The sequence below is a fragment of the Triturus cristatus genome, chromosome 11 (assembly GCF_964204655.1).
Source record: "Triturus cristatus chromosome 11, aTriCri1.1, whole genome shotgun sequence".
NCBI classification, from domain to species: domain Eukaryota; kingdom Metazoa; phylum Chordata; class Amphibia; order Caudata; family Salamandridae; genus Triturus; species Triturus cristatus.
Window position 1 is genome coordinate 137,180,131 of NC_140594.1, and position 22,743 is coordinate 137,202,873.

At 43.3% G+C, this 22,743-nt stretch overlaps 1 protein-coding gene across 1 annotated transcript in view; it reads right to left on the minus strand.

The window, feature by feature from the left end:
* PRKAB1 (protein kinase AMP-activated non-catalytic subunit beta 1) overlaps positions 1 to 22,743 on the minus strand; it is a 106,563-nt gene that overhangs the window by 62,002 nt on the left and 21,818 nt on the right. The window contains exons 2-5 of the mRNA XM_085636260.1: positions 9,238 to 9,417; positions 5,976 to 6,142; positions 4,937 to 5,030; positions 4,591 to 4,705 (exon numbers count right to left, since the gene is read on the minus strand). Of these exons, the coding sequence (XP_085492386.1) occupies positions 4,591 to 4,705; positions 4,937 to 5,030; positions 5,976 to 6,142; positions 9,238 to 9,402 (541 nt within the window). The 5' untranslated portion in view covers positions 9,403 to 9,417. The remainder of the gene's footprint in view (positions 1 to 4,590; positions 4,706 to 4,936; positions 5,031 to 5,975; positions 6,143 to 9,237; positions 9,418 to 22,743) is intronic.

Here is a 22,743-nt window from a genome sequence, read left to right on the forward strand (position 1 = left end):
GATAAATATGCTTACAGCTTAATATGCTACATGGAGCATTTAATTGCTTATTTATATACCCACTTGAGAGAAGGGGGTTTACCAGTTGCTAACAAACCTTCAACAATTTATAAATACATCCAAGTATGATACAGGAGAAACTATTTGTTGATTAACCTGGTCAAACCCTCCCAAATGCATTTTCTGCTAAAACAAGTGATTTCTCAAGCTTTGAGTCATTACTAAGAACTTCGATTCTACTCGGCACACTTTATTTTTTCATTTACTGTTAATACATACATAAAAACAAGTTCCGGAAGCACTGTTTTGCCTGCCATTTACAGACAAAATATCCTGCTTTCCACAGGGGCTTCACCTTGCCTACACAAATTTCTTTGTCATTTTTGCAGGTGCTTGCTATCTGAGATGACCCTTAAAAGTCCTGCCACAATCAAGTGATGACAGGAGACTCATTTCAGTGTCTGTTTATATCTGTTCCATCTTGGATTACATAAATTCCTTTTTTGGGGCTACCAAAATAAAAGTCTAGGAGCTGCACTTCATTCATTAACTTGCAGCTACACCGCTTCTTGGGGCTCGAAGAATCAGTCATGCTAAACTTGTCCACAGCCAACTTTACTGGCTGCCAGTGCAAGCAAGAATCACTTTTAAAACATTTTACCCGGTGCAAATTATTTTTCACAACTTGTGTGTGAACAAAATGCCTCTGCTTAAAAAGCAATGTTGTGGAGATAAAAGTGTATTGCTCTTACCCCCATCATTGTGGAACGCTTTGACTTCACTTCACCTGTGTCCTTAAGAAAAAGTCTGAGAACCTACTAAAAGATTCACATTGCAAAACCTAGTTTTTCTTTTTCTATCTTGTCTGAGCACTGGCACAAGGTTTCTGATGCTTCCTTCTCAGTCTTTCTTAGCAAAATAACACCTTCACAGGTGCCTGCATGCTCTATAAATGTTAAATAACGCAACTAATTCTGCGTGGCAGATGGATTAGCACATCAAGCACGTCTTGGATCTCCAAACAGAAAGGCCAGTGTATGTTAAGGAGCATATCAACTATACCAACTTGGAAGTCTCTAATATAAAAATAAAATACCAACCCGATTAACACTGGCAGTGGGGTGTGCTCAAAACTGGAACGAACTACTATTTCCATGGCACAAGCTATTAAACTACCCAATCTAAGTTTGCTGCATAGTCAGATGGTCCATGGCCCACAACAGATATGCAGAACTGAGCAGAAAAAGAAGAACCATGCATAAGACCAGAAAGGATCTAGTTGGCCAATGAGATATGGACGATGCAGCAATCAAAGAAGGCTGGACTGTGCACCCACATCACTCCAGGACTGTGCACCCACATCACTCCAGGACAGGCACCTATTGACCTGCCACAAACACATACCACCCTACTCCCCATACTAAGCACCACCTTCCGTCCATCTCCTAGAAACCAAGGTCAGAATACATTTATTTCAACCACCTTTCAAGAGCAGGTAATCACTAAAAGACTCATAGTATAAACCACTAGCCGGGCTTTTTCTATAGCCAAGTGCTCCAAAGTAACTGCAGTGCAATAGGTTTTGTGAAGTACAAAACATCTTGAATAACTTGAGCTAAAAATGCTACAGTATCATAGTATTTCATGAAGGTTAAAATATCGCCTGTTTTGAGTATCAAACAATTATCCGATCCATTTGTTAAGTGTTGCCTGCATTCTAATACTACAAGGAAGAGGCGGACAGTTATAACAAACAGAGCGTCTAAAAGATACATATGGGAGTGTACATTGAGGGTACGTTGTGTGCAATGGGAGCACTACTGATTACATGATCACAGGCATATGAAATGTAAGGGGAAGCTGTTGTGTAACTGGTAATTTTACACACAGGCATCTACTACAAATAACTTAAACACAACAAAGGTAAGGGGTTTATACTGCTACTAAATTAGTACACAAGTGCTTCATGTGACAGCAACTGAAGTATGTGTATTTCCTGATCTGCCGAAGTATAATATACTACAACATAATGATGCCCCATTGTCATTCATTTTCAAAGGCTTGTCCACTGCAGTCAGTTATTCAGGAAAGTAAGACAATATAGAATGCAAGCAAGTCTCACTTTAAGCACTCACTCCTGTTAAATGTGGAAAGGGTGGCTGTTAGTGGGAAAACATGTTAAATGCAATTGTACACTTCATTTTACAAGCTATTCCCAGTTTAAGAGCTTTGGTCTGGCCTGCACTCAGTGAATCGTGATCTCTCACACCTCTGGCTGCTGCAGGACACAGCTCAAGCATGCACAAACAGGGCTAAGCCACAGGAACACTTCATTTTTTGTGTGTGAAAGAATCTTTATCTGGCGGCCATTTGGCAAGAAGACAATTTAGTGCCTACTTTGTACTAACAGGAAGAAATTCAAGGCCCATATTGAAGCAACCACCAAAAATCTAAATTAGGTGTCAATACAGCAAGCTACAACAATTAGAGGCACGGACTCCATGGCAATATGACAGAGACCAATATTTAGTGCCAACATTTTTTATTTGATCATTTATTAGGTGCTTCATACCCAGACGTGACATGTTACGCTGTGCCGGCGGCAGTACAAGGTAGGCAGGGTGTTGTGTTTGTTGTGATTCAATATGGAACAGATTTTCAACAGCCATAACCAGAGATTTAGTGATAACATGAGAGCAACCAGCATAGATTCAATGCTAGCGAGACACATATACATTCAGTGCAATCAAGGTAACTGGGCCTGGAAGCAAAGACTCCATGCAGCGATGGCTGCAAATAACGAAAGCTCAGTGCCAACATGACAGCCAGAGATGGGGATCCAATCCTGAGATTCAACTCCAATCCAGCAGCACAGATAATGTCAATGTGGCAGACAGAGACGGATAATTAGCGCAAACACAGCAGCAGAGAGACTCTTTGCCAACATGTAAGCAACAGTCACCGGCAGACCTCCTGCTAACATGGCACCCAGAGGCCTGATTCAGAGTTAGGGGAATAGGTTACTCCATCACATCAGATAGGATTTCCTGTCTGGTTTATTATATGTGTATTATACATCCTACATCACTTGTAAAAAAGGCGGATGGGATATCCGACAAATTTGTGATGCGGTATCCATCTGCCAAACTCTAAATCAAGCCCTAAATGCTAACATCGGTTTAACAGCACAAAACATTGTTTCAGTAACAATACAGCAGCAATGATCGGAGGCAAGATAGTACCTGAAATTGTGAGTTATTCAAGGTGAAAAAGCGCTTTAACATTACCTGACCACAGAGACTTTCCTCGCCCTAGCACGCAATTAGTAATTTGTGCTCGAACTAAGCCTTCCTTCAACCACAATTTCATTAACAAGACTTCTTGACCATATACCTCTAAGATGTTCTGCCTTCAGAAAGCCCTTGGCCTACCAGCCACATGGGAGAAACATGCGTCGGCTGTTCATTTTTGTTTATTTCTGGCAGCAAATAAATACAGAATATCATATTGAAAACATACATCTGACTTCGGGATTCTTTACCCCAAGAACTTACAGACATATATTAGGCACAAAACTATCATATGTTCGGATCAATTTCCCTCATTTTGATGGCTCTTGGGTGAAGACACCTGATAGGCACATGCCACATTAAGAATTGGGTCCTGTCCCAATGTGTGTGTACCCCAGCAGCACCCACCCTTCAATGAGTTAAACAAAAAATGTTGACTGTCACAGTAAGAAGCTGTTGCATGGTTCTGAGGGACAGAACCCTACAATGCCCCTGCAGCCTCGCCAGTCCCTTCAGCTAAGACAAACTGGGCTATTCCCTCTCCCACTTCAACAGCATTTTGAACATTGACACATTTGCAGAGAAACAAAGACAAACATAACAGTCATAATAAATCAGCACAGGTCTTGTGTGCGGGATCACCAATACGAAACAAAGCACAAGATTAATCCGCAGCATTCTGAACTACCATGTAGAGACCCAGAGTTGTTTTCCTTCCTCGTAAATAATCAAACAAAAATGTAACCATCCACATGGCAAACACCAATGCCATCTTAGAGCCATCCCAAGGCGGCAGGGGCAAGCCTCCAACAGCGAAAATCACAAATTCTGATGAGGTCCCTAACTACGTAACCAGAATCAGAGGTTAATCCAAACCACCTATAGCCACAGGCAGCCCGTATTTCATACACAACAAGTGAAATAGGAGACAATTCATCCCGGCACAAACAACAAAATGCAAAAGATAACTCAACTAATTACAAACACCAAGCAAATTCAGTGTCCCCAAAGGACAGCAACTAGTTTGAAGGCACATGAAGTCAAACCTGAAACATCCAACCATACAAAAGTCGCCTCAAATCACACTCTGCAGAGAAAGATTCAACAGTTCAAGGCAGTTATCTCATTTGTAAAAAAAGAAAAATACGAGGCATAGTCAATTTCCATGTAGTAAATTAAGTGATACCAAGAAATGGACCCAACTCTTAGTAGAAAACAAACATTTGTCCAAAATAAATCGTGCATACCACTAATCAAAAGACCATTTTTAAACAAAATTGAAAACAAAATATATTCCTACCTGATGGGTCGGAGCCCTTTTGTGAATCTACCATTAAAGCATCAAACACTTCAAAGTCGGTTTTTTTCACCTGAATGAGGTTGTTCACAGTGCCTAGTTGACTTGTTACTACGGGCTGAAAAAAATTAAAGAATAATGTCTTAAGGATGCTGCGATGGACAAGGTTCATGAATTTGATGCCAGGGAGGAAAGACATTTCAAAATTGAAGGGCAGAGCGATCTTCTGTGCTGTACAGGATGAGATCAGAAACAAATGGGGATAACAACAAAAAACGGGGGATGCCCACAAGTTACACTACAATTAAATAGTGGCACAGTACTGCAAAAGAGTTCACAGAAATAGTACCTCAGAAGGATCGTGTGTCCATTGGCCATCCACATAAAACTTGTACTGGTGCTCCCCCTCCGGCAGATCCAAGATAGCTACAAAGTTATTTTGGCTTAAGAAAAGAAGAAAATACTGATAAAGACATGGTTCACAATCCTTTTATAACAGTCTTCATTGTCCAAAGACCAAACAGCAAAGTTGTTTAAACAAACATTACATTTTAATCAAACCCCATGCTCTTTGCATGCTTAAATGGTCTACGACATCCATTCTCATCCCAGAGTGATCTGTTACAATTTCTTTACTGAGCCTATAAAGTAATTTATAATCTTTAGCCCAATGCATCTCAGTGTATGCAACTAATACCATGGACAGACTCGGGTACTTTGTCGTTTGAAAAAGGTCTGTAACTTTGATGTACTCTAATAAAACTCAAAAAAGGATGCAGACCATCGCACACATTAGGATACATGCTACATGTTGCCCTATACAAACTGGGATGGTTGAAATACTGGTATTAGTGCAGCTCCCTCTTTACTGCTGCATGTGAAACCTAAACTTGGTACAGACCACCAAACGCATCCTTGGACAATTTGCAATAGTCTTTCTGTTCCCTCTTTGGGTCTTCTCTAGCTTTCACTTTTGTTCTTATCAAAGTCTTAATTTTAACACACTGCGTGGGATCTGTAACACCTCATTACTTGACCCTTTATCAGTATCTCCCCTTTAGTTTCAATTTCCATTTTTCCCAATCCTTATTGAATTCCTTTCTTTCTTTCTGGGTATATCAATATATTTCACCTATTATTAATTCAATAACTAAATTCTGCCTACAGCATTCAAAACATGAACAAGCCGACAGAGTTTGAGAGGCGTGGGTGGACAGAGGTTACATTATATAATATGAAGTCATGCAAACCAGTGATTAGCAATCATGAGGAGTCAACGGACAGAGTGCACCTGGGTGCAGCACAGTCAATAGATAAAAGAACAACTCTCCATACATAACAGTTTTAGGTACTGATGTCTTACATTTATCTGAGCAATACAGTCTTACCTTCGTATGAGAGGGATTTTGCTCCAGTTGTTGAAAGATCCAGAAAGATAAATCTCCTTGCCTCCACCTGTCCAACGGAAGACAGTTGGACGTGCTTGAGTAGGAGTTTTGTCATTCACTTCCATATCATGCTGCCAAGCCAGGAATTCGTCCTTATCCGAAGATGGCTAGAATCCACCAACAATTTTCATAAATGAAGGGTTCAGTATGCATTGATCTTTAAGTCTTTAAGTAAGAAAACGAGATCTCAAAGCGACTTTGCATTTACATTATGGACTGACTAAATAGGTTTCCGGGCAAGGAACAAAGTGGCTGCTGTGAAAAAGTCATCTTTACTCATAATACTTTTGGGGTAACAGATGGGCGTTAACATGTACGGAACAAAATCAGATTTTTTTAAGTAGTAACGAGCTACTCAAATAATTGACATTTCTGCACAAAAAAGATTCCTCCGACGTTTAATAAAAGGGCAGCTAAAGGGTGGTTGACTATTAGAGGTACATTTTTGTAGGCTGAATAACTCTTCCGCTAGTAGATGCTAGAGGTAGTATCTGCCTTTGCCATTCAACAAATATCACTCAATATTGATTTCTACAAAAACCAGCTGCCTTATAGTCTAGGGCAAATTCTTAGTACTTTCCTTGCACAGTAGGAGAACAGAAATAGTCCTCTTCTATATGTTAAAATGCCATGGAGTAGGAAGTAAGTCATAACCTAGGCCAATGATTGCCTCTACTTCTCTTCCACAGCTTCGCCTCAGAGCCTACAAGGGCCATTCGGTGAATGATTTCACAATTAGCCGCAAATACTAAGCTGACAACAACCAAAGCAACATTCTAGAATGCTTACTGTTGGTGATTTTTAGTAAAGCAGGACCGGTTAAGGGAACTGCTCTTTTCTCTTCAACGGGTGGTCACTTTAAAGGCAGAGCCCATTTCAAGCATTTATGGGATAACCAGTGAGGCTAGCACAAATGTCAGCAATCCTCAAATCTGACTTATATTTTCTGATCTCCAAGTAGACAGGGTTTCTGAGATGTGCTGAGATGAACAGCCCTCCCACCATGAGCAAAGAGCTGGCATAATCCCCAAATCCTTTAGAGGCAGTCTAAAGACCATTTAATGTGGGCCTAACAAGCCACTTAATATGGCAGGTCATTCAAAATCCTTCTATCGAAATTTGCTTCTCTGACACTTCTAGCTGGAAAGTAAGCACAATTACATATGACAGAAAATCATACCTTTTTAACAAAAGGGTCATCAGTGAAAATGATCTGCCTCAGCAGAGCAGACTACAAAAAACTAGGGGTAGGCAATAAAATCTGCTCTGCTGGCAGAGTTCATGAAGTTTTGGCACGACGTCATGAGCCCTACTGTTTTTAACGGCTATGTCGCCCCATTGGCGCAGCTGATTAGATCTCTGGGCTTCACAGCCATCTCATATGCCGATGACACCCAAATTGTGGCATCAGTGATAGGCTCACTATCGGACACAGCATCCCAGTTCTATACCTTCCTCAGCCAAGTGGTGGACTGGATGGCCACCAACTGTCTGAAGTTAAATTCCAACAAAAAAGAAGTTCTACTCTTTGGCAGCAACACCACTTTTTGGTCCGCAGCCCTCTGGCCATCAGAACTGGGCCCCATGCCCAGCCCCTCAAAGTAAAAAACCTAGGAGACACCTTTGATGCCAAGCTCACCTTTGGAGGTCATGTTAGCCAGATTACCCCCGCTTCCTTTAATACCCTAAAACTACTCAGAAAAATTCTCCCTTCATTCATTCCTATTAATCTACGCAAGCTGGTGATCTCTGCTCTGGTCTTATCCAGAGCGGATTGCTGCAACGTTCTTTTTTATCAACCTCAGGAAATGCTTGACTAAACTACAGATTGTGCAAAATGCTGCTGCATGTATCTTGATGAAGATTCCCAAGCACAAATCTGCCACTGACGTTCTAAAAGAATTACATTGGTTACCAGTGAAGCGATGTATTGAGTTTAAAGCAACCCATGACATAGAACCAGCCTTCTTCAAGCAAAACCTTAGTCTCTACATTCCCACACACCATCTACGCTCAGTTCAGTCCCACAATTTGGTGGTTCCTAGGTTTAAGAAAAACTCCTGGGGCGGCAGAAGCTTTCTGGTCGGTACAACCAGATTTTGGAACTCTCTTCACCTGTTAGGCTTCAGGAAAGCGCAAAAGACTTGGCTGTTTAACCTTTGACTTTGAATTAAGATCTTACAGCATATGTTTACGTGACGAGTTAGCGCCTTGACACCTTCGGGTAATTGCACTGCGCTTTATAAATCACTTTTTTATTTCAACGTGTTACGCTTGTAACGAAGAGTTGCAGTCAAACTCTGCCAACTCACGCATAGCCAAGTTTTTTACTCCCATGTGGCTAACCAACAGTAAGTTGTCGTGAGCGAGATCTGGCATCTACTAGTGCCATTTTCGGGCACTAGGTGGGCACCCGGCGAGACCGTTCACGGTGAGAAAGCTACTGCTTAAGTAGAAAATGTACTAGAATAGCAGCGAAGAAGCAGCGCCCTGTGGCGTGCTGTGTAGTGCCACAAAGAGCCCTCTGGAGTGCTGCCATTCGGTCTGATTGAGCACACGCGAGACAAGCTCCCAGCGATAAAAATCAGCGTGACGTGCCAATTTCCACCCACTTGCGGAACTTCATGGAATCTCGCATCGTTTTCATGTAACTCCCTGGAATTCCACAGAGTGAAACTCAGCAAGTTCCACCCATCCCTACAAAAAACTACCATTCATGGGAACAGTACCTTTGAACAATTTTCCTCCTTCTGTTCGAACCATCAAAACCAGTTGACATTCAAAAAGGGTTACAAAATGTGGTCTTTTTTTAGTGTTTGACAAAGTTGGCATGTCCCTGCCTTTACTTTCCTCTCCCTCTTTTTTCTTCTTTCATTCCTCACTCTAGACCTCAGCCCCGAAGCTATTTCAGCTAACAGAAATAAAGAAACACACCTCTTCAAATATATGAAGGAAATGTAAAGTGTTGGAGAACAAGCGTTCAGAAGCAATGCTTTGAAACAAGCAAATCTGCAGTTTAACCACAAAGGGTACTCATTTGGAGTTTGCTTAAAGCAGGACTGGTACCACCAATATCTAAAGAGTAGTTCAGCATAAATTACTTCCACCGCAAGTCAAAGACATTAAACCACAGAAAGCTGTAGTCTGATCTTTCAGTACTCCTTAGTGCTGAAAAAATAAGGCTCCTGACCAACTTGGTTACCTTAATGTCTTCAGACTGGAACATGTCGGCATCTTCGGGGCTATCCATTAGGATTTTTGGTCTATCCCCTTTTGTGGTTATGGCTCCCCCACCACTGTCACGCCGGGGGGTCTTCTGCCCCCCTGGCCGCTCCATTCCACCGCGTTCACTGCTGGTGTTCCCCATCTCTTCTTTTGTGGTCTGAAAGAAAAAAAAGAAAACAAGTTGCAGCTGGCGGCTTGAAAACGAGAACATGTGGCCAGAAAGCATTCTGCACAGTTTGACAACATGGCCTCTTAAACAACACATGCAGGGCAGAAATAGTACCAACAATGGGGCACTACGGGAGATTGAGCACATCACGCGCCAACCAACAAGATTTGCTTTTATAACTTGCCATCACCATTTGTACTTCATTTTCTGACAGATGAACCTAAGGGCAATTTTACTGTGAAGGTATTTAACACATGCAGATGCATTCCAAAGTGCTTTATAGAAAGAGCCAAAATTATTGTGAAAAGATAAAAACAAATGTAGGTCTGTCCATTAATTTAAGGCCCCTGTAGGCCTTTCAAATTAACAGCATTAACAAACATGTTGGCCAAGCCCATTCAGGAGATGTGAGAACCAGGACTACCATTTCTACAACATTAACTGAATTGAAGTTGCTCGACCGCAATTGGAGTAGTACTCAAAATACCTCTTACACTGGTTAAAAGGCACCATTCTACAAATTTTTGAAAATTGCAAACTACAAGTTACGTTGTCAGTTGCTGGCCTGTTACAGAAGGAAGAGCTTGCATTTGCAGAGGTATTTTACTTGGCCTTACAGATTCTGCAGGTCATGGAAGAAGGTCAGTGGCAGATGATAAAAGCAAATACCCACAAGTGGGTGCCTAGGGAGAAAAAGCACAAGGGAGGCAGCTGGAAAACACATGCACTCTCCCGTAGAGCCTTACAAAAAGAAAAAAGTAGTTTCCTCAAACACAGCAGTGGAAGCACAGAAAGAAGACAATCAAATCAAAGATGGCAAGGCGGCCATGCTTCATGGGACAGAAAATCCCAACTTGGATAGGCTAAAAACAAGGAAGTTCTTGAACAGAAAACAAGAAAATAAGTGTGACAATAAAATAAGCCAGTGGTAATCCACGGGTGGGCTCTAAGCCCTGCTTCGTTTTATGGAAGGCCACAATATGGGTTAGAAGTGTGTCACAGCGCCCAGAGCTGCTGACTCCAGACCACGAGGCTTGCGGTTCGATCCCTGGCGCCGGGTGCAGCTCAACTCAACACCATGCGACTCAGGGAAATGACTCACTTAATCTCCCCGATGGCCCCCAGCGCCTTGAAACTCTTAATGGGTGACACACTTGTGCTTTACAAATTATTATTATTGTGTTAAGCTTGAGCTAAAGAACACAAAAGGGGAAAGAGAAGGACAGGAAGAACAGCAACAAGGAAAACGCAGCACTGGTAAGATTCCAGTTTATTGTGCATGGTTGAGAAAGTGTAGATTCATATTACGGCCTGTGTGGGAACTCTGGTTGGTAAAGGCTTGCACCAAAGCCATGCAGAGACCACCACTCTAGTCAGGGAAAGGGAGTTACACGCCAACGATAACCCCTGCTCACCCCCTTGGTAGCTTGGCACGAGCAGTCAGGCTTATCCCGGAGGCAATGTGTAAAGCGTTTGCACACACACACACCACACTAGGCACACCACAAAAGGAACTCCACACAAGGTTATATCAAAAATAGCCTTTGTATTATTATAAAACACATTAGATGGTAATCACACAATATACACTGTGCCACTGGCACTGGGCAATATTTACAGGGGATTATATACACGACAGGGCCACATGGACCACCGTCAGAATCATCACTTAGTAGAAATAGTAAAAGTAAGATTTATCATAAACGTAGAACACCACCAGTAATTGTAGCACAAATAGTAAATGTAGAGCACAACCAGTAACTACTGGCACAAGAATGACCTCAGCATTATCATATTAGGCTTAAACCATACTAGGATCACACACTAGGCACCAACCTCAAACGTACATTATGTAAGAATCATGAGGCATAAAACAGATTAGGAGAACGCAATAGGCATCACAAGCATAAATACATTATGCAATACCCAGCATAAACCTTAGGAAATAAATTGGCATAAAACAGTGTGCCCCAATCGGGGGCACAACGCACTGACACTGGCCCGAGGCCAACTGGCCTCTCACAGGGGCTCAAAATGCCCAATGTCCAGAATGTCAGGGCGGGCTGCAAAAGCAGCAAAGAAAAGTGCGCAATGAACTTGCCTAAAAGTAGCAGCTGCTCACTAATTGCTGGGCAGTTGTGAAAAGGAGCACGGGCACCAGCGTGCCCCCTGAGCCCTCTCTGGGACTCTATCACCAAAAATGCCCCACGTTGCAGCTGCCTGCGCTTTTGCAGGGCAGCTGGAAAAACAACAAAACAAGCACTGGCACTGTGGGGGCCTGAGGAGTCCACACTGGGACTCTCAAACTGAAATGGCCCCAAGTCCCACTCCGGGACTTCTAAAAAGGAATGGCCCAAGAGAGTACTGGCACAACTGTGCAAGTTACGCTGGAGTCCCGCTCAGGGACTCAGAAAGAAACCAAAACTTGCCCAAGCGTTGCAGATGCCCTCTGACAAGTGGGGCAGCTGTGAGCACCGACAATGTGCCCCGAAGCGGGCACCAACCATGTGCGTGTGAGCCCCACGGGGCTCGGTTACCAAATGCAGGCTTTAGAGGGGATTTGGAGCACTCTGTTTTGCCCAGCTCCTCTCCCCTTTGTCAGGTGGGGGCTCAGTGATCAGACGCACCACAGGGGGCGGAGCCAGCATTGTGGAGGGAAGGTACAGCCTTATTCAGGTCCCAGGTGCAACTCCTCCCTCCCATCTAGATGCAGATCTCTCTATTCACCACTGGGCTGACTCACCCTGTCTCCTGGAGCCACCCACACCCCTCAGCTTCTGTCACTCACAAGTCAGACATGCACTCCACATCAGGCAGGCAGACCCATAGCACACAGAAATGCCAACTTCTAAAAGTGGCACTTCTCCACCAGTCACCATACATCTGCACACACCGCAGCATTTACTCTCACAAACTCATACATACTAAACTCGCCCCTGCACTCCTCTCATACCAGGAATAACCATGGACACACATATCCCCCATGCATTCCTATGGGAGGGCAGGCCAGTTTAGGGGTGACCTGCCAAAAGGGCCAAGTCCAACAGGAACCAGTTGGTACAGTAGGTGCAGTGTTTTCAGGACAATGGGGTACTCAAAATGTAAAGTTGTAAGAGAGATCAGACTTACTTTTCAACCCAGGTCTAATCCACAAACGTTCAGGATAAGTAGGCAATCCTTTTAGAGGACAGCACTGAAGCGTTGGAATGCTATTTCAGACTGAGTGGCCTGGCACAAATCCCGCCTTGGACTGGACGCAAGCACAAACCTTTGCATTTTGCATGGCCTTTCCACAGTAATTATTGTGTTCTAATGGTACTGGCATAATACAAGTTTTAATTCCCACTGATGAAGGGTTTTATAAATGTTTAACTTCATAGTGTTTTGCATCGCCCTCATCAGGGTGGGGCTTGCTGGAGGCACACTATAAACCTTTCAAAAGCCAAAAACTTACTCTGATAAGCTTTTAACACTTATACTCGAGGCACACTCTCACTGAAAGGCTACTCTCTGAATTATAATTACACAAATGCTGAGTGCTCCTTTCGTTACTGGTTTTTGTCCAAAGAGGGAACATACTAAAAAGATGGAAATGCACTTCAGCATCCTTCCCTACTTCCTTCACAAACAACAAAACCAAGGAACTGCATCAGGAAGCAAGATTTGGTATTTTATCCTTGAATGTTAAAACACAGTCTATAACTACCTTTCTAAGACTAAATTGCTCATGTTAATATTTTGATCTTAAGATCTCATCTAGAAACCACATTTCAATTAATTAGATTATACAGACTGCTGAAATTCAGCCCACATTTTGTAATGGCGCAAAGGAAAGGGGGGGTGGTTTGTGATTGGTCGGGTAGCAGTTACATGGCCGGGTGGGACACAAGATGGCTTCTCTCTAAAAGAGCTCTGACCGCTATATGGCGATCTGGTCCGCCTTTCTATGTGTGAAAAAAAAGCTGAACAATTTGAACATTCCAGCATTTCTGGGATTTTGTTTGAAACTCTGGGTTGACAATGCAGTATGGAGGCAGGCAAGGCCTTCTTAGCTGGCATCAAGAGTGAAACAGAGAGATACTGCTCCTTCGAAGTCAAATGTGTGAAGTGTCCCTGATCAGGTGGAGACTCACCAACTTTGGTGTTTTGCAAACAGCCTATTCAGCGGGACTGGGCGGGGGCGGGAGAGGGATAGCGTGACAGGAGCAGGCTCGTCATTGAGCTAATCTGGTGATTTTTCATGGTGTTTTTTCACTTTCTATGTTCCTTTCTTCCAATGTGCACCACAAGCTGACTTTTGGCAATTACGTTATTTTTGATCCTTACGTGCATGAACAAAATGATAAATATTTTGAAGCCTCGCCTTGATGGTACTATAATATTACTGTGTGGTACAATTGTTTTATTGTGGGTACTACACTAATGGTATTTTCAATAAACTGGATTAACAAAAAAAGCAATTGCCCCCTGGAGCTGGTTGATTTGTACAAGATCTCAACTAAGGAGAGTAATTGGTAAATACTTCGATAACAGGCAGATACAAGTTTGAGCAGCGGGAATTGTGACTTCAGCGTCAGGCTAAAATAACAAGAATGCATAATTGGCAGTTTCAATTGGGCATTCTCTTGCTTCAGGATCCTCTTATAAATGGGAATCTGTAAGTGAGATCTGCACTGTCGGAGTATAGTAGCAGCTACTAAAGCAAGCCTATCATTCAGACTTCTCTGAGACCTATAAGGCTTCCCTCATAAGCACATGATAAAACACTTTCAGTAAGGCTTACTCACAGCATTGCTGTTTGCACCAAAACTAGTTTTATTTTGTTTATTTTACTTGTGTTTCTACATAGTTGTAGGTCCAAAGATATAATTTATAGCTCACCAAACACACAAAAGGCGATGGGATGATGCTTACAATAAGTCTAACCACTGGCAAACATCACCGGGTAGCAAGCCAACCCATCATTCTTTTGCCCACCATGCTACCTCAGATTAGACCCAGCCATATGCAAAGCAGTCTTGGTCCTGCTCCAATGGGAACAGTCATGCCCAAACTGCCAAGCCAGTCCTCTCGGTACGGAACACAAGCAACCAAGGACGGCTTGCGCTCTGTTTGGGGCTCTTCAGTCAGTTGTAGCTTCATTCCAATGGCACAGTGAGCAAAGGACCCACGTCTGGGCATACCCATAGCCACTTAAGGTGGTACATCAAACACATAAAAGGTGATGGGAGGATGCTGGCAATAAGTGTAACCCCTGGCAATCGCTGGGGGTAGCAGTGGTTTTGCCCACCTTGCCACCTTAGATAAGACCTAGCCAAATGCAAAGCAGTCTTGGTCCTACTTCAATGGGAACTGTTCAGCCTAACGGCCAAGCCAAGTCCTTTCTGAGCGATTTCGAGTGGTTAGACTTATTGCAAGTATCCTCCCATCACCTTTTGAGTGTACCCGTATCTGCCAAATCAATTACGCTAAAGAATTCAACCTGCATTTGCTTCATTCCATCACTCCCAATAAGACCCTAACCAATGTTTCAGCTCCTTATAAGGCTAAATTAACAGAACAGCTGTCAGCGAGAATTTTTGCTAGTCTAATATACTATATACAAAATATATCTACATATGCACATTGTGGGAGTCAAAGGAGTAATCGTTTTTCAACTTTTGCCATTGGCTGTTTACGTATCCTTCTGACTCCTATGGAGTGCTTCCATTACAATGCATTAAGGACTATTTTAATATGAAACACATAATGAACCATCACAATTTCTGTCAGATTCAACCCTTCAGCCCGCACACATATAATCTAAACAGAAGGCTGTATTATTGCATTTAAAAAAAAAATGATTTTACACCCCACGATGAACGCCCCAATGTCTCATAAAAGATCAACAAAAAAATCAGCAATCTCACAAGACTTTCACAGTCATCTTGTGGTCAGGCTGTCCCTGATCTCAGAACACAAGATGTTTTTGTGTCACTTTATTTCTTACAATCAGCCATGTTGTCCATCTGCTTCTCAAGGGCTAACTGGGTGTCAATCTGTTTATGAAGGATAGCCTTGTTGGCATTCACCTTCTTACAGAACCTTCACACACTTTCCTCAACAACTACAAACTTCTCACAATCCCTTGGTATGTCCATGTCCCTAGGTATTTCATGTCGACAAAACCATCTTGACAATGTTACTCCCGTGGTGTTTACATCTATTTTCAGAGTCCTGAGATGCATCATCTCTTTCAAAACTTTTCTTCCCTCTGGAACGGTACCTCTGTTGCTGAAGCTTACAGTTGTCCCCTTCTTTTGGATCAGGCACATCTGTCAACCCCCTGCATCTCTTATGTGAAAAAAGGTAGACTATCAATTGCCAACATTAAAGCTTGGCCACACTAAAATACGGAAGCTATGTTCACCTGTGTTTTGGCCCAAAGGGTCACTGCTTTCACGCCATCCTATAAAACTACTTTATAAAACTACTTTTCCATATTCTATGACATTAAAACATGCTGTTTCATTCTTATTCGGATGACAGGTAGATGTATTTGCACATCAATGGTCCTCATATGGATTTTGCCTCAGGATGGGATTAGACTAATGACTGGTCTACTGTAGTGAAGATCGTTATCTATATATGTACAATGCCAAGTTAGCACAACCGCGTTAGATGTTAGAAAGCCATCTTGCCGCATTTGCTGCTTTTGCACACGACACTGTAGTCACATGTTATTAAATTGAGAAATGCTTGCTCGACTTTGCTTCACATGAGAACTGTCTGTTGTTCACATCCCAAACAGTGAGCAGCGACCTTGGACTGTACATAGTGTAAAGAAACAGTCTGGGTCGCTAGACGGTGCATGTTGTTGAGTTCAAGTTGATCGGCCCACTATTTAGCCATAACACGCACGCAGCTGCAAATACCTGAAAGTCGGGTACTTTTAATATTGCAGTGTTACATGTTTTCATTACATTCGGAAGAAGAGCTTTCCCAGGAGCAGAGCCTAGCTGATCCTGTGATGTGATCTCACTGAGCTGATCTTTACGGTATGGGGTTCCCCATTCAAGCCTAGAGACCTTTTACTAGTCTAATAATAATACTATTTGTTTGCTAGAGAAAGGAAGGTGGCTTAGATCCACTGTCATTTTAGTATGATTACTCCTTTCATTTTCTATGGTATTGTAACTATGCTGATGGTTTTGATTTTAATCGTTTGTCTGCTTATGTTAGCCAAACTACTGCATATTAGGACACGAGGTTTATAAAATAAACTCTTTAAACTTTACCGTGTCTCTGTTTATTCTGTTGTGGACTGATATGAGAATAATTACGAACAGGTATTTCTGATTCCCACCATTCCTGAGAAATACACTAAGTCGCTTGTTCTGGGTTGTCTATACATTGGGACCGCCGAGCTTAACCTCGGATAACGAATGGGACACTGATGCTGGTCGGATAAGGGGTTCTGAGGTGAGTTTTTTGGTACACCACAATTCACTGAGGGCCTGGGTTCCTGCGCATAGTTCTGTGCATAAGCAGAATCCCTGCAACACTACTTTGATGAATTTCAGCGGCGAAAGCCGGATAATTTGAAGTCAAAGATCCTGCGTGTGGGTTTCAGCTACTGAGTTTGTTGAACTGACACCATTCCCCAACCTGACTCCTCAACTTTTTGACGCCACTACACTATTTGTCAACAAAGTTATGAATCTGGAGTAGTTAGAAACTAAGAGCTTAGCTTTGAGGAACCTTTTGGTGCTTTTCTAAGTTCTGCTTTCTTCTTCACTATAGGTGATCAGAATTTTTTTAAAGTATAATGTTACTACATTTGCCTGTCAAAATATTTTTCGGGAGATTAACTGTACCAGTAATCATTTTTATTTTATCTTCTTTATGTCTTACTTCAGCATTCAGGGGCAAGAAGAGGGACACAGAGGGGTATGAGGAAGCCTGGGTTGCCTCAACAAGTGCCACCGCCGCCAATCATTGGTGCTTTGATCAACGCCAAACTGGGCTACGCTAATATTGAGGAGCTCCCTGAATTTCAAAACAAATGCATGCAGTAGGTGTCAAATTCTGCTGCCTGTCCCTTATACCCCAAAATGAATAATAGTGTTTTAGTTGAGTTGGAATCATTACACTAGCTGCAACTAGGCAAAGAAGTTATCTTCAAACCTCTTTATCTGGTTTACAAATGCGTGGATGGAATTGTGCCATCTAATCTTCACAAAAATATCATGTGCCGTATTCTACTAGGGCTCTTCAGTCACATAATCAGGGTTTGCTGGCTATCTAACATACAATTCTGAGATAGAACGGTGACATGAAGTTGCTGTTCTTGGCCACTGTTTGGGGAACATCTTACCCCTTGATGTCAGAGACTAAATTTACACTTTATCTTTGTGAAAAAGGATGGATTTGATTCAATTCTGAATGCTGTTCAGTCTATTCCTTGAGCTAGGGTCTACTTTTTTGACACAGTTTGTATTTTTTTCACAGTATAATTTAGTCTTTGGTACGACACCGAAAGACAATTTGTTTTTACAAATGCCATATAAATAAATTCAAGTTTGACCACACGCACACAAAGTGGTAAGAGCCCCTGGCGGTTCTGCAGCAATCCAACCACACACAAGCATAGTGTCTCCACGTATAACTGCCACGTCGAAAATGAGAATTTCATGCCAGGGGTGTGGAATTTTCCAAATAATCTAGTTGTCCAAGGGACAAAATGCCACTGAGATCTACATGTCCTGTAAAATCCACGTGTCCCACCTACCCCCGTTCCACATCAAACCTAAGGGCTCCGGCTGACAGAGAAACATTCATATATTTTTGCTTTATTAAAATCAGTAAACCATTGAATGCTGTGCAATAATAATGCTAAAGGAAAACTTGTCAAGCGATAACGCGTCCCTGCCCCCCTGCGCCCCCTCCCCTTAACCCTGACGGCAATTCTTTTATTTCTATTCCCCTTTTTTTCCATTTTTTTTGGCTGTGTATTTATTCCCGCAAAATACGTACATTTCAAACCATACGTAATGTACTAATTTACCATCACCCTTGGCTGTGTATTTATTCCCACAAAATACGTACATTTCAAACCATACGTAATGTACTAATTTACCGTCACCCTTGTAAAAACGTATGGGTGGGATATAAAAGGTGTCAGCCAGCGTGCCTCCTGCCATTTCCCCCTCCCTTTGCAGCTGGCCAGACGTGAGCCCTACGTTCCTTGCGAATCGGTAAGTTGTATCGAAAAAGAAACAGCAAAATTGGGAGCTTCCTTTAATAATAAGAATCGTTTTTTCGCCAAATGTACCCTCTTTGCAACATTAATCAATTGTGTAATGTATATTTGTCGGTGCGTTTACGCAGTTATGGGCTGAAAGTTAATAGCTCACTATTCTATATTAGGACTTTAAGTTATAAATTGCAAATCACCAACGGATGTCTCTTTTGAAAGCATTAATCTGCAGATCTGTTCCCATCCTATGCACTCTGTAATCTACTTCGTACATGTTCTTTGCAGCAGGCATATTAACCCTCTGCACTAACTTCACCGAGGTCACAACCTCAACTATACAAAACACGGATCTTTTCGCCAAATGTACCCTCTTTGCAACATTAATCAATTTTGTAATGTATATTTGTCGGTGTGTTTATGCAGTTCTGGACTGAAAGTTAATAGTTCACTATTCTATATTAGGACTTTAAGTTATGAATTGCAAGTCACCAACGGATGTCTCTTTTGAAAGCATTAATCTGCAGATCTGTTTCCATCCTATGCACTCTGTAATCAACTTCGTACATGTTCTTTGCAGCAGGCATATTAACCCTCTGCACTAACTTCACCGAGGTCACAACCTCAACTATACAAAACACGGATCTTTTCACCAAACGTACCCTCTTTGCAACATTAATCAATTTTGTAATGTATATTTGTCGGTGTGTTTATGCAGTTTTGGGCTGAAAGTTAATAGTTCACTATTCTATATTAGGACTTTAAGTTATAAATTGTAAGTCACCAACGGATGTGTCTTTTGAAAGCATTAATCTGCAGATCTGTTTCCATCTGCGGTATGAAGTCTCCGGACCCGCGATGTTAAACCCGCGTTGCGATGGCAGCGCGTGAATCTGAATTCGTTGTAATGGGTGTTTCCCCCATGAAGCGGTGGTAGCGCAGCGCGCCTGCTTGCGATACGCTTTTTTGACGTCCTCATCTGAGGCGCCGAGGCGGGCCAGGCCTAGGCTTTTGTACCAATTAATCTACCCACACACGGTTGCTAAAAATATAGATAAAAGAAAATCGCAGCACCTCCGTCACAATATCACACAATTCAAGCGGGCAAAACTGCTTATTTTACCTGAATGCTTATTGCAAGCCTCGTGGCGGCCACGGACTACTGCTTGCAGAGGCTGAGTGACGTTTCACTCCCCCAGCCAATCACTGGCTAGAGCCCAGTCATGGGCTGCTAGCCAATCAGATGCCGCCAAAGGCTCTCTGCAAGCTTCGGATTGGCTGTGAGCCCCAGAGTGCCCACAGCCTGTTGTTTTAACGTGATTAATGTCTACATGTCCGTCGGACATAAATAGACAATAAATCTTCTTGCCCGTCAATATAAACAACATGGTTCGGGCGTCGGGCGATATGATTCCCCCACCCCTGCATGCCTCTGAGGGATTCAACTACACAGACTTCCCTATGGGTATTTGTTTTTCACTACCGAAGAGGAACAGGAGGATGTTACCGCAAATTACATGGACATGCCAAAAAAAATCCAGCCATAGTCAACATGGGCAGGAAAGTCCATGCCAGTTTTCCAACTAAATGATACTAAAGCCACACTCCAGGCACACAGCCACATTCAGCATGGTGAATAAAGTACAGTTTTGCACTCACAAACACAACTGCAGGCAGCAGTGAGAAAACCCCCAGGACAAACCACCAGCAGCACCAAGTAAAGCACCACTGTCAACCTCCAAAGGATTCCTAACAGTCTGCATGGGCAACCATGATCAAATTAACTTACAGTCCAATGTGAAACGGTTCTAACAGATTTGCTTGTGAAGTAAAATGGCAACAGTGAAGAACGACTTTGAAACTTTTGGGGAAAGCTGTCATTGTAGGTTTTCAATCCTACTTTCCCCTTTGAGGCCTCATCTATGGGGCTTCATGAGACTAGATACCTTCGTGCCTCAGAACACAGGACGGGAGTGTGTAAGACCTAGATGAAACAAGATCTTAGTTTGCTCAAGAGTACAAATGGTGAGTTTGAGGGGAGGTACTGATTGTGCCCCGGGAGGAATAAGTATCAAACTGCCAACAGGGGAATTAGCGGACAATGTGAATGGAATGCCTATGATCAGTGACTAGGTGTAAAAATACTGAGGTGTTTTAATGTACAATCAAACAGCTGTAAACCTAATAAAAAGAGGTTTTTAAAAGAAAGTGTACAAATGGTGCCTTCCTACATCATTCCTTCTGAAGAGGCCACAGATTTAACTAAATTCTGAAGTGGCATGGAAGACACTCTCATTCAGATCAAGATAAACTGACATGTTAAGGGAGAAGCTTTGTGTTTTAGGGTCTTCCCCAACCAGAAGCATGTATATTTCTCCTATGAAATAATTCTTAGACTGAGTATACATTTCGATTTTTTTATGCACAAGTCGATTTTTTTAACATGCAAAGAAAATAAAGATGTGTCTTGATACATAAAATGTTTTCCTTGTATCCAGCTATGGCCTAAAAACATAACTCTCTGGGCTGAAATCTTTCATATTTTCAAGTGAGCCCCATTCCACATTCTTTCCTGATTTGCCATCATGTCATACCACTACATAAACCTTAGTTCCTCTGATATCCCTATCCCAGCTCCTGGGTAATCTTCTAAATCCGTGGTACAGCCCGCGGGCTGCCAGCGGCCCGGCAGGCCTTCCTTGGCGGCCCATGGATCTTTCAGGTAATGTACCCATAACCCCAGAGAGAGAGGGAGTGGAGAGAGAGAGGGAGTGGAGAGAGAGAGGGAGTGGAGAGAGAGAGGGAGAGAGAGTGGGAGTGGAGAGAGAGTGGGAGTGGAGAGAGAGTGTGTGGGGGAGTGGAGAGAGAGAGTAGAGAGAGAGAGAGTAGAGAGAGAGAGAGTAGAGATAGAGAGAGTAGAGAGAGTAGAGAGAGTAGAGAGAGTAGAGAGAGTAGAGAGAGTAGAGAGAGTAGAGAGAGTAGAGAGAGTAGAGAGAGTAGAGAGAGTAGAGAGAGAGAGGGGAGAGAGAGAGAGGAGAGAGAGAGAGAGGAGAGAGAGAGAGAGGAGAGAGAGAGAGAGGAGAGAGAGTGTGTGGGAGAGTGGAGAGAGAGTGGAGAGAGAGTGTGTGGGAGAGTGGAGAGAGAGAGGAGAGAGAGTGTGTGGGAGAGTGGAGAGAGAGTGGAGAGAGAGTGGAGAGAGAGTGGAGAGAGAGAGTGGAGAGAGAGAGTGGAGAGAGAGAGTGGAGAGAGAGAGTGGAGAGAGAGAGTGGAGAGAGAGAGTGGAGAGAGAGAGCGGAGAGAGAGAGAGAGCGGAGAGAGAGAGCGGAGAGAGAGAGCGGAGAGAGAGAGCGGAGAGAGAGAGCGTGGAGAGAGAGAGCGTGGAGAGAGAGAGAGCGTGGAGAGAGAGAGCGTGGAGAGAGAGAGCGTGGAGAGAGAGAGCGTGGAGAGAGAGAGCGTGGAGAGAGAGAGCGTGGAGAGAGAGAGCGTGGAGAGAGAGAGCGTGGAGAGAGAGAGCGTGGAGAGAGAGAGCGTGGAGAGAGGAGCGTGGAGAGAGAGAGCGTGGAGAGAGAGAGCGTGGAGAGAGAGAGCGTGGAGAGAGAGAGCGTGGAGAGAGAGAGCGTGGAGAGAGAGAGCGTGGAGAGAGAGAGCGTGGAGAGAGAGAGCGTGGAGAGAGAGAGCGTGGAGAGAGAGAGCGTGGAGAGAGAGAGCGTGGAGAGAGAGAGCGTGGAGAGAGAGAGAGCGTGGAGAGAGAGAGAGCGTGGAGAGAGAGAGCGTGGAGAGAGAGAGCGTGGAGAGAGAGAGCGTGGAGAGAGAGAGCGTGGAGAGAGAGAGCGTGGAGAGAGAGAGCGTGGAGAGAGAGAGCGTGGAGAGAGAGAGCGTGGAGAGAGAGAGCGTGGAGAGAGAGAGCGTGGAGAGAGAGAGCGTGGAGAGAGAGAGCGTGGAGAGAGAGAGCGTGGAGAGAGAGAGCGTGGAGAGAGAGAGCGTGGAGAGAGAGAGCGTGGAGAGAGAGAGCGTGGAGAGAGAGAGCGTGGAGAGAGAGAGCGTGGAGAGAGAGAGCGTGGAGAGAGAGAGCGTGGAGA